Here is a 12,024-nt window from a genome sequence, read left to right on the forward strand (position 1 = left end):
CATCGAAGTTGGGTCTGGATTTCTCTTCTTGCCGTGAGATTTGGTTTGAATACTTGCTTGTGTAAGATTCTTGAGAACTGTCCTGGTAGCCTTTGGCTGCCTATGGCCTTTACTTTTGGAGGAATGAGTTACCCAAACTAGATATGTCCTCTAAGTGTCTTTGAACTTCAAAACTTCCTTTGGCATTCCTGGAAATTGTGCATTTCAGCTGAGTAATTCCAGAAGTTCTTTAAAGAATGACACTTAAAGGAGTTTGGATGCTAACATGTGCACATGTCGGTGCCAAGATCTATTATTGTTTGTTCTAAGCAAAGTCCCCATCACTAAACAAAAGTAGCTGATACTTGTTTATAGGTTTATTTCAGCAGATACAAAGGCATGCATTTTAAAAAATATTTTTATCTTCCTGAGTCAGGAAGGCAGCTGTAACCTACATCACTGGCATTTCTTTAAATTGCTCCAAAGTCTTGAACGTGGAAGTCCAAGAATATCTTAACTCAGTGCCATTGATTACAATGCAGTTTGACTTACCTTGCTTTATTTTGCTTCTAATGTGCACTGGGGCAAGCAAAAAAAAAACAAACAAAAAAAACCACTGATGCAAATTGTTTGCCTTCCAAGGAACGAGATGGCTTTGGAAGTTTGGCTGTCGCCCGGGGAAGAGGTCGTGGCCGTGGGGACTGGAGCGTTGGAACACCTGGGGGCATGCAGGAAATAACCTACACGGTGCCAGCTGACAAGTGCGGCCTTGTTATAGGCAAAGGTAGGTCTGGTGACACTAAATATTCAAGCTTCCAATTTTTCTGTCTTGGGATGGTCACGTTCTTGCTACCTGACAGGTTTTTTTGTAAGTGCAGGTATTCAGTGGCCAGTGAATGCAGCACAGGAGGAAGCTAGAAGCTCTCTTCGTTGTTTACCTTGTGGTGTTCTAACTCATAATTGTACTCTCCAGGCCCTTGTTCACAATATGTAAGAGAGGCTCTTCATGTGGAGCTGTCAGGCAAGCCTGTTATAACAAGCAGCTGGCTGAGAAAAATCAGTTTCATTTGCTGATCCTTTTTTAGAGAGCTCATTTAAAAGGCAGTTTATCAGGGACGAGCCGAGCAGTCATTTTGACGTGCTGAATTTCTGTGAGTGCTGTGTGATAAAATGGAAGATCTCTGAATGTGATAGTGACTGTAGCTGCTTCCAGCCACACGTACCTGAGGTGTGTGATGAATAAAGCAAAGGAGCAGGTTTGTCTGTGTCACAGCTGACATCTGGGACTGGCACAGAGCAGGCTGGTGCTCTGCTTGATGCGCACCTCGTCTTGCTCAGATGAGTGTATTTTGCTGCCTCAGCCATTGAATCGCTCCGTGCAAGGCACACAGACAAGGCACCTGGCATTCCTCTTAAGAACCAGCATGCTGCCTAGCCACTCATAAAACCAGAGCATCTGCAGCAGTTGTTGTAGAGCATCAGGTAATGCCAGTAATGAAATCAGGAATAACTCTATTGCTCTGAATTGTTGCAGTGCTTTTGAGTTAAGACACAGGCATATCAACGGAATTGTATTTAATTTTTTCTGTCTGCTTATTTCAGGAAGAATGACATATGCCTAAACCAGCATTTAAGTAATCACCGTTGGCTTTTAGTGTCAGCAGAGGTGAGGTGCATAGAATAGGAACAGCTTAGCTGCCACGGTAAAGGAGGCAAAGGCGTGAGGGCATCGTGCCATGTTTCAGTGGCACTTAGTTCCCTGCCGTCCTCTTGGGCAGGAGTGAGCTTGCAACAAAACATGTTGTGGCCTTTTCCCCTGCCATGCAGCCCTGCTGCACCTTGCTTGTCCCTTTCTGGCCCCCGTGGCACCCTGAATGGTGCCTAATTGGATGACTAGGGACATGAGTATGCAACACAGGCATGTCAGTTGTATTTTGGATGTTTTTCTTTACTATAAACCTGTCCACAAGCCTGAAAACTTTTTCAGTATGACTCTCCCCAATTTGCAGATATGGCAGAGTGATTGCACTTTATCTCAGTGAATTGTCCAGCTGGGCAAAGATCAAGCAAAGCAAATTTTAAGCCCACAAGTGAGAGCTATATGTATATGGAAAAATCAAATTATAATGAAACTTTATTGCTGTATCCATTAGTCATCCTTAATAAAGGAACAGGAAAGGTCACTTGTTGTTCAGCAGTGCACTGAAGTGGAGCATTTGTGACTACAGAGAGCACTGTGCTGAAAAGATAAGTGCAGGTAGTGGAGTTAGATGACCTAGCATTCAAGCCTGGCACAGGCTCGCTGTGAGGGTGAAGGGTGGCTTTTTACCTTTGTTTCCACAACAGCAAAACAAGGATTCTTACCCAGCCAGATCAGAAGCTTTCTGGAGTGACTAATTACTAGTTGTATGGTGATTTGAATGCTTGTAGCTTTGTAGTACCACCTTGCAATCGGCGCTCTTACAGTGCCTGTGCTCTTAAATACAGTTGCAGCATTCATTTTTTTGTCAAGTGAGTGACGGCTGTAGCATTGCCTTTTGAGGTCTGGATTGGGATGGATGCGCCGCAGCCTCCATTTGTTGAGGCAAGATATTGTTGTCTGATTCTTCTTGATCCTTCCCCCACTGCCTGTGGGGCATTGTAGGGGTGAGGGGCTGTTAATGTGGGGGTTTAAACAGTCACCAATTGCAAAACCTTTGCTCACCCCTACTTTAGCTCCTGAGCGGTTTCTAGCTGTTAGTGTGTGTGTGTCTGTTTTCCTGCTGTACAGAGCTTGGCTGTTAGCCCTCTGTACGATCTGAGCAGGTTCTGTGGGCACACACAGCTTTGCCTCTGAGATCAGCACCTGAGCAGTGTTACCTCGGGCCCCTGGATGTAGGGTGTCAGATGTGGCCAGGGAACTGCTGCTACAGTTCCAGCTCTGTGTCACCACTCCAGAAGCAGGGAGAAGAGAGAGACAGGGAAGTTTGCCGTAGCTTGGTCTCTACGGTGTGTGTGTGACAGAAGATCCAGGGCCCTTTTCCCATGAGTGTTGCTGCTTTGCTTCGGAGTTTGAGCCTTTTTGAGCTGTTCCTGGCTCCCTGGAAATCCTGTACGTAGCTTTTTCCTCTAGAGGGTGGGTAGGTGCAGCTTTTCTTCTGTGAGAGACTGGAGGAAGGGTGGAGACGAGCACCATACACATGTCAAGTGCTTTCTCTGTTTGCTGGTGCATGGAAACAAACCGCAGCCTCTCTGGGCCCCCGCTGGATTTCCATGATAAATACAGCAATATTGACAGATAACGTGGCTGGCCTGGCTCTTGTCAGCTCTGCCTTTTAGCAGGTTTGATTAATTGCTTTACAATTTCACGTCCAGCTGGGGGGCCACTCTTGGATCGCTTCTGCCCCCCATCAGGTAGAAGAATGGAGCGGGCCCGCTGAATGCGGCTGCAGACAGCCACCATGTGCCGAGCGCTGGCTGCTTCAGGGGGGCAGATGAACTCCTTCCAGCCCTTGCAGCTTCGTGTCGGCTGCGTCACTTTGTTTGCATGCTCTGCTGAAAATTAGGAGAGCTTGGACGGGAGGGGGCACTTGGGCATGCAGCAGAATGGAGGGTGAGGAGGAGGAGGGCACCGAATCCTGCACAGGAGGTGGGAGCTTGCGGCCTCCAACCAAACCAGGAGAACAAACAAGCTGCTGGGATCCTTCCGTGGGGCCGAGGAGGGAGCTGATGAAACGGCCTCAGCAGCAACCAGCTTGGTGCTGAACGCTGAGCAGAGAAATAACTTGATATCTACGTTCTCATGGCTTCCAGTCTGATGAGAATGCTTTGGATTTCAGTCCACTTCTGGAAGGAGAAACGTCCTGTGCTGTGTGAGCAGCAGCCTATGTCTGTGCCTCCGTCCCCAGTAGGAAAGTTATCCCGCTCCTTTGCCATCCAAAGTGTGTTTGGGTGCCACACTCGTGTGTTTTTGTTAAGAAGATGAAGTAATCGCTGACTCAAATTTTGCCTTAATGTATGAAAACAAGAACACGAGGGCTCGGTACAAATCTGCAGCTGACAAGCATCAAATAAAACATCTTGGATTTGAAGCTCAATCTTGTGGCTTTCCCATTCTTGTCTGAAAGCGAGCGGCTTTGCTTTGGCTGCACAGTACAATCCCTGTTGTCTGCCCAGGGATGTGACATGACTACCTTTTGTTAAATGCATCTTCTAAAATTCATTTGGAAAGAGTTAATTGCCCTTTGGCAACTTTTCCTCCTCCCTTCCCCAGAAAGGCTTTAAAATGTTAAAAAGGTCACGAGTCCATTACAATGAAACGAACAAGTGTCTGCAACATCCACAGTTTGTTTTTGAAGTTGTGCTGGATGTATAGAGATGGAAATGCGAGCAAAATTGAGGAGATTTTTAGAGACTCCTTTTAATTAAAAGCGAACAGAAATCTCTGGGTACTTCACTTTGCTTTCCTTCCTGCTTGCTCTATGTACTTCAGGCTGGCAATTTTGGTTTGCGATTTAAAAATTGTAAAGCCCTTTCCTTCCCGTTGCCCTTTAATTTCTCCAGTTGAGTGGAGCTGGTCTGTAAGTTGTGTGAGCTTCCAAAAGAAGAATTGAACCATTGTAGTGTTGGCTGAAGCTTTTGTTAAGCAAATTTCATTAAGAGACTGGGATCTAGCAGGTCTTCAGGAAACCAGCTCTGTGTTGGCTGACCCTGTCACATCCTGCTCCAAGCACTCTGGTGCTCTGGTGTATGTAGATGGCAAACTGCATGCCATAAACTTTGTTATACTTTTGTGGAAAGAGATGCTGAATATCCCCTGTCTTTATTTTCTTTTCTTCAGGTGGTGAGAACATCAAGAGCATAAACCAGCAGTCAGGAGCCCACGTGGAGCTCCAGAGAAATCCACCTCCAAACACAGACCCTGGTGTACGAATATTCACAATCAGAGGAGTTCCCCAGCAAATTGAACTCGCTAGACATCTCATAGATGAGAAAGTTGGTGTAAGTTCCATCTCTGTTGATCTTGATCTGTCTCTTTCAGAAGTGGTATATTCACCTGTGTGTACCTGTAGGCCTGGACTTAGGGGATGGCACAGAATGTACACTCTTATTTAGCTTCAAAACCATTTGCCTGTTAGCAGCCATCCAGAACTTCAGCCTTCAAGCATCCATTGGACTAATTCATGCTGTGGTCCCGGGAGGATCTGACTGCTGACACTATCAAGTGTAGCGTGCAACTATAGTAAGACATGAGAAGGCTGCCAAGTGGGATTTTGAAGGGAAGACTGTAGTGTTACTGTGTGAAAATGACACAACCTTGGCATCATCACCCTCAAAGTAACGCTGAACTCCTTGCTCCAGTAAATCCAGGGTGGCATTTATCTTCCACTTAACACAGTGCTGTGGTATGGAAGCTTAATAATGTCAGGCTGGAATGCTACTAAAGGGGGGGACTTGGGTAAAAGAAAGTAAGGAAAATACTGAACTGGGGAATAGTAGAACTGAAAAGCAACCTTTATGTTAAATTACCTGAGTGGAGAAGGCTTGGTACCAACCTCAGGATCCAAGCTATTCAAAGGAAAACTCCCAGCTGTGCTGTAGTCCTGTTAGCCCCTTTGTGGCTGGCCAGAGTTGCCTTTGAAGCTGAGCTCCTGAAGTGTGCTGACAGTCCTGAGAACTTCGTCCTTGGAAGATCAGTCCTCTCTTCCAGGTGCTGGGGTTTAATGGAACATATCCCAGGCTGTCTTCTCCCCTTTCTTACTGCTCCTTCTAGCTATCTCCACCCTCTGCGTAGAGCTGACATGAAATATTTCTGGATTCTGTGACAGGGTACCAGCATGGGTGGACCTGGAGGATTTGGTCAGAGTCCGTTCAACCAAGCACCCACTACACCTCATCAAAAGTAAGCTTCTGCATCTCCTCACTAATGGGTTGTGGGCAATGGCTGGGAGCTGTAACAGCTTTGAGAGAGGTGAGGCCTGGAAGGGGTGGTGTGCAAGTGCAGCCTTTTAAAGAGGGAGCATTCAGAAGCAAGAGGCAAGTGAGATGAAACCTTTAAGATTGACTACAGGAGGGATTTCAGCTGTGAAATTAAGAACAAGGTAGGTATTCCTGTCTCTGACACAGTGAGAGCACGGAAAGAAGTCGGAGCCTCATTTACTGGGGTGCTGTTCAGTACCATGTGTCCTCGACTTCACAAACAGACAATATCCATGCAGTTAGCAGTTGCACCTACACGTTTCCTTTTGTTTCGTGTTCACCTGTTTGCTCAGCAGTTGCTGTCTAGAAGTAATAATTTTGTTTCTTTGGCTGACTTCATGCATATCACCCGTTCAGTATTTTATTGTCTGCTTCAGCATGCCTTTTTATCCTCTGCAGTGGTCCTCAGGCGTTCATGACGCAGGGTTGGGGCAGTACCTACCAGACGTGGCAGCAGCCTGGACAGCAAGTCCCAAGTAAGTGTTTAGGGCCTGGGTTTGAGAAAGGCTGGTGTTCTCTTTGCTGCTAGAGACAGATTGATCCTTAAGACCACTTGTGTGAGGTGGTGTTGGAGCTTGGAATAAGCTGAAGTCCATCGAAACTAGTAGCACTTCTTATGTGCTTAAGTGCTTGTTTCTGCTCCCTTTGTGTAGGAACCTAGTTGTTAATGTTTCTGCCTTAAGCTTTCTCTTGTGAGAAAGCAGGCAAGCACTTGCTATGCCCACTTCTCCCTAAGAGGCACACCATGTCTGCTGGTGAGCCCTCCCATCTCTCTGCTCTTAAACTCAGGAGTTCTTGATTTTTTTTTCTTTGTACATGTTCTTTATGAGCTCTTCTCTAACTCTCACGCTGACGGAAAGACTGGGAAGTAGTTGCAGAAAATGGAGAAGATAAGTGTGGCTCCTATCCTGCTTCATTCACACTGGCTGTGGTAGTGTCCTCTTATTTCCTTTTGGGAGCTGATAAGAACTGCTCGGCCTGGCATGTGACCAGCCAGATACTAGCATTAAGATAAAAATGGCAGTGCACAAATATCTGCAGTAATGAGTTCAGGAGCTGAACCCAGGTCACCTCTGCTACTGGTCTTTCTGCTTTGGGCCAGTGACACAGTGAGTCAAAGTGGGATGTCATTCTTCAGGGCTCCAAGTGCCCGCTTTCTCACAAAACTGTTCAAAATTCATCAGGTTGGGATGGGAGGATCCCCATTCCAAAATAACTGAAGTAGTGCTGTGGTGGTGATGTTGGTTATCCTGTCTTCATCAACCTGAGCAATGGTTTGCCCTGGGCAGAGCAGTTTCCTAGTCTGCTTGTTAATCTCAAAGCTCGTGTGATGGACAGAGGTGTCTTTCAGTGCTCTGACTGCTTCAGCAATGACATAGGTTGTTAACTTCAGTTTAAATTCCCTTTCTTTGAGATGCCTGAGATGGAGGAGTAATTGGTGTAACAACACCAGCAACTGCAGTTGTGATTCCCTGTGGCACTAATGACGTTTAATGTAAATGAAGTTGTTTGTATCTGAAATCTGGAGATCCTCAACACTGTTTTTTTGACTTTGTGCCCTTTTAGAAACCCTGCACGGGACTGGGGACTTGGTGTTAAGCTTTGAGAAAGTGTATTTGGAAGAGGGCTTCTGCTCCTCAGAAATTGCAGTTTAAAAGTCATAACTCTTCCATAGAGCTCTGGAGACATGCAGAAAATCAGCAGCAGTTGTGCTTTCAGGATAAGGTGGGCTTGGGAAGAATTCTTGTTTGTACAGGAGTGGAATAGTATGATGCTGAAGAGGAGAATTTTCCCACTAGCTTGTCTTAGAGGAAAAATTATTATTCACATCCTTTCTTGTGCTCTCCCACGAGCAGTCAGTGCAGCAGGGAAAGCTCTACAAAAATAAATCTAGCTTTCAGCTTTACATAAAGCCTTTGCTGAATAAACGCTTATGAAACATGCCTTGCTTAATTGCCTTGAGAGATGCCTTCAGAAACTCACCTTACAAACTTATCTTCTTCCTTGCCTCCCTCGAGTGTCCTCCTGCCCTTCCCACCAGACCCTGGGGGAAAAAATCTCCCCTTCTGTAATGTCTGTGAGCTGTGTCTCGTGGCCACAGCCCTTGGCCTTGGAACCTGGTGGTGTCAGAAGTCCAGACCCTCTGAATTCCCCAGTTACTTGCAGTGTGGCTTGTCCCACTGCCAGCTGCTTTGCAATGTGTCTGTCAGCTTTCTGGTGGCTCCCAGAACCCGTCAAGCGTCCCACCTTGCAGAGATTGTCCCCGTGCATGGGATTAGTACCACAAAGCTGTGTTCTGGGGACAAATACTTAATTTCTGCTGCTGAACGTGATGGAAAATGCCAGTTCACTAGTTTCATGTCTGCTTAGGGCCCTCCGTATTCCTGTTGGTAGCCAGGCACACTGAAGGCAATCTTGGTGAGAAGGGAGGACAGACGAGAGAATGCTGTGCTTTAAGCAGACCTCACTGCTTTCTTTTCCTGCTGCAGATCACAGTGGTACCCAGTCAGGCCAGGTGGAGTTCACCAAGGCATGGGAGGATTATTATAAGAAACTAGGTAAATACCTGCTTTTACACTTCAAGTTTTAATTTGAGAACAGTCTGGTGAAGGGGCCCTGCCCTGCAGCCCCTGTTGGTGGCTCTGCTCGCCCCAGCGGAGCCGTCCCCTGACTCCCGGGGACAGATCCCAGAGTGCCCTCCTTGTGGGAGGAGGGGCAGCCCCCACCCCCTACACATGTATTCAGATTTTAATTACTTCCCCCATCTTAAATAAACTAACCGGCCAGGGAAACATTTTGCCGTGAAATGCATTTAGCTGCGTGTCCTTTCAGCCTGCTGCGGACTGTAATTCTCCGAGAAGAAAAGGCATTGAAGGAGGTCCTTTGTTGGCATTAGCAGGTGGACAGTTGAGGCAGCCTTGACCTCTGCCAGAAAAGGTCCTGACTTGTAGCATCGGTCAAGTCTTTTAACCTGCTTTTATGGCCCTGGACAGGACACCGCTGCCCCGCTCCCTCCACCCCCTTCACACTCGCGGTGCATTACGTTCCCCTTCTCCCCCCACTTCAGAGCCCTCCTCCAGGCTGTGGCGTGGGGCTGGGATGAAGCCGAGGTGCTCGGATGGGCTGCGAGAGCTCCTGTGTGCTCGTGCTGTCCTTGCCTGCCGGCCGTGCGTGCAGCAGCTTGTGCTTCCGCCGTGCCTGCCTTTCTCTGCAGTCTTCTGATGGCTGGATTTTCTGATCAGGGTTGGCTGGGTCGTCTGTTTGCTGCGTGTCTGGCTGAGGGCTCTTTGCTCTGGCTGTGGCCTCTGCAGCCGGCAGGTTGGACGCTCCCCTGCAACAACGCTAGGACACGCTGGCTTGAATACATCTTAGCGTTTGAAGGAGGGAGGTCAGTGCTAGGTGCAGGCGGGCTCTGGGCTCCGTGCTCTGTCTGTACAGCTCGTGCAGTGCAGGAGCCTGCAGCCAGCCCTGCCTGTTCAGAGGGCTTCCCGGATGGTGCTGGAGGCTGGCGGTGCTGCAGAGGCTCTGTGCAGGGATCACAGCCCACAGCCCTGCTCAGCCAGGAGCACTCCAGCTGTCCCAGAGCTCTGTGCTGGGGCTGGCGGCTCGCTGAGTGCTGGCCACATTGTATGGGGAGGCATTGCCACCAGGACTCCTTGGGATGCGTCCCGCTGCACGAGCAGGGGGTGCAGAGTCCAGAAAACCAATTGAGGTGACTGCAGATGCGGCCGTTTCCACAGCAGCTCTGTGGCTAGAGGTTGAGGTGATAGGGCTCTGCTGTCAGGATTTGAGCCCCGGGTCCCTGTACTCGGTGTGAGCGAGCTGACAGCCTCGAGTGGCTGATGTGCAGACCTAGCAGCTCCCAAACAGCGTGCTTGGCCTTGAGCAAGTCCCGACAGGGCGGAGGGGAGGGATGGAATTCAGTCTAATGCCCTTCAGCAGCACTCGGGTGAGACAGAATTGGGAGCTTGAGCCTTTCCTTGGTGTTCCCTGAACGGAGGATGCCCAACACAGTAGAAATGTGGAAGCTGAAGTGTGGAGTCCAGGCAGCTGAGGTAGAGCCAGGGCCTGTCTAGTGGAGAGGTAGATGACACTAGCTGGAAACTGTCACCTGTTCCATATTGACGTGCCCCTTATTGTCATCTTTGCACAGGCCAACAGAGCCAGCAGCAGAACAGCCATCCCGATTACAGCAAAGCATGGGAGGAGTATTACAAAAAACAGAGTGAGTGAAACAGGGTTGTTGGAGATTTAAGGAAGCTCTTGTTACAGAGTTCACTCTAATCCGATGACTTGCGTCTCCATCCCCTGCCATCATTAGCTTCCAGTCCTCCGCAATTCCCTCTGGTCCCTCCAGTTGGTGATGGTGCATGTAGTTCTTCCACTGGAAGCTGTCGTGGTGCCTGCTGCTGGGCCTCAGGAGGGGGCTGCTCCTGCTGAGCTGCAGTGCGCAGCGGACCCCGTGTCCGTGCTGGGGAAGCATTACACACACCAAGAATCGATGCTGACAAAACAAAACCCAGAGAGTTGAAGCTGGGTTGCCAAAAAGGTAGGAACGCTCTGCACACAGGTGTGTGGACGGTCGTGGCCCTGCCTTCCTCCGCTCCGTGACGAGGCGTGTGGTGCCAGCTTCTGGATTTGCATTGGGCAGCCTGGGCTTCGTCTTACCGAGCTGCTCATCCCTCCCTTTCCCTTCTCTTCCCTGCAGGTCACGCCGCCAGCGCCGCTTCTCAGGCGAGCTCCCAGCCGGACTACACGATGGCCTGGGCGGAGTATTACAGACAGCAGGCTGCCTACTACGGGCAGACACTAGGGCAGGCGCAGGCCCACAGCCAGGTCTGTACTCACATTCCCCAAACCCCTCCTCTGTTCCCCTGGGGGAGCTGGGTCTGCTGGCCTTGCCCGGGTGTGGGGACCGCTTCGCATTCACGCACTGAAGCGTGGAGATATTTCGTGGCTGAAGAGGTCGGAAGTTGCTCAGTGCTACGATCGTGTTATCTCAGCATCAGAGGCTTAATTCCTGCACAGCGTGGATTTGTGGGGAGAACCCCGAGGTTGTTGGTTTATTTTCCTTCGGGGCTTTGATCCCCGAGCTGTTCTGTGCCTGCTGGGGGGGATTTACGTAAAGTGAAGGATGGCTTTAGGCTGGTGAGGCACAACCACGCGGTTCTGTCGTGCAGAGTTTGCCTTTCCCCTTGCAAGCTTTGTGCTGGCCTAGGAGCGCCTGCCCAGAAAGAGGGGAAAACTCTTAAAAAAGCAGAACCTCACCTCCAGCCGCGGGAGGGCTGGGCGATTTCTCCTGGTGGCACAGAGCGCCGGGTTTGCAAAGGGAACATGTTAGCACCTGCAAAAAGCACGAGCAGGCAGCGGCCGCACGGGGAGGGCTGGGACGCAGCCCCGCAGCCAGCAGTGCCTCCCTGAGTGCTGGCCCTGACGCGGCGATGGAAGGAGCTGTGTGCTGCTCTGTGCTGCTCCCAGCAAGCGTGGCACTGCAGAAGGGCCAGCTGCAGGACACAGTGCTGCAGGCAGGGCAGCACGGAGCATGGCTGGTGCTGGGGGGGGGGGAGTTGGCAGCGTGGGGCATTCGCTGCCGCCCGGTGACGTCCTTCTGTCCTTCTCTCTGCAGGAGCAGTAGAACAACGTCCTCACAGCAATTATTGGTATTTTGGTTGGGTTTTTTTTTTTTTGTTTTTTGTTTTTTGTTTTTTTTTTTCCCTCGGAATCATTGTGGAAGAAAACCTTTTTTGTAACAGAGGTTTCTAGATTTGCAACGTTTTGATGAAGACTTTTCTGTTGGTTTGTGAAACACTAGCCGTAGGATAATCGATACTGAACTTTTCTAAGAATCAGGAGCAATGAGTAACCTACTAAACTTTTACGGACACGCTGGTCATTTTTGTTTCTAAATTTGTACAAAACAAACACACACAGACACACACACACACACACAAAGCTCCGGGATGCCCTTAGGATGAAGCCGGGGAAGCTGCCGCCCGCACCCGGAGCTCTGACATTTCAATGCGTGCGTGCTCTCGCTGTTCTTCGGGTGGGGTTTGCTGGGGTTTTTCTTTTTTTTTTTTTTTTTTT

General features: G+C 49.3%; 1 protein-coding gene across 11 annotated transcripts in view; it reads left to right on the forward strand.

The window, feature by feature from the left end:
• Positions 1 to 12,018, forward strand: part of FUBP3 (far upstream element binding protein 3) — a 36,571-nt gene extending 24,553 nt beyond the window's left edge. For 5 of the 11 annotated variants that reach the window (XM_021413869.1, XM_021413870.1, XM_021413871.1 and 2 more), the window contains 8 exons: positions 622 to 763; positions 4,799 to 4,959; positions 5,787 to 5,860; positions 6,337 to 6,413; positions 8,427 to 8,495; positions 10,091 to 10,162; positions 10,646 to 10,773; positions 11,564 to 12,018. In XM_021413869.1, coding sequence (XP_021269544.1) covers positions 622 to 763; positions 4,799 to 4,959; positions 5,787 to 5,860; positions 6,337 to 6,413; positions 8,427 to 8,495; positions 10,091 to 10,162; positions 10,646 to 10,773; positions 11,564 to 11,572 — 732 coding nt within the window. In that variant the 3' untranslated portion in view covers positions 11,573 to 12,018. Of the gene's footprint in view, positions 1 to 621; positions 764 to 4,798; positions 4,960 to 5,786; positions 5,861 to 6,336; positions 6,414 to 8,426; positions 8,496 to 10,090; positions 10,163 to 10,258; positions 10,487 to 10,645; positions 10,775 to 11,563 lie in introns of those variants that run through there. The other 6 variants (XM_021413876.1, XM_021413874.1, XR_002443609.1 and 3 more) reach the window with 5 other exon arrangements.

The sequence above is a fragment of the Numida meleagris genome, chromosome 16 (assembly GCF_002078875.1).
Source record: "Numida meleagris isolate 19003 breed g44 Domestic line chromosome 16, NumMel1.0, whole genome shotgun sequence".
NCBI classification, from domain to species: Eukaryota; Metazoa; Chordata; class Aves; order Galliformes; family Numididae; genus Numida; species Numida meleagris.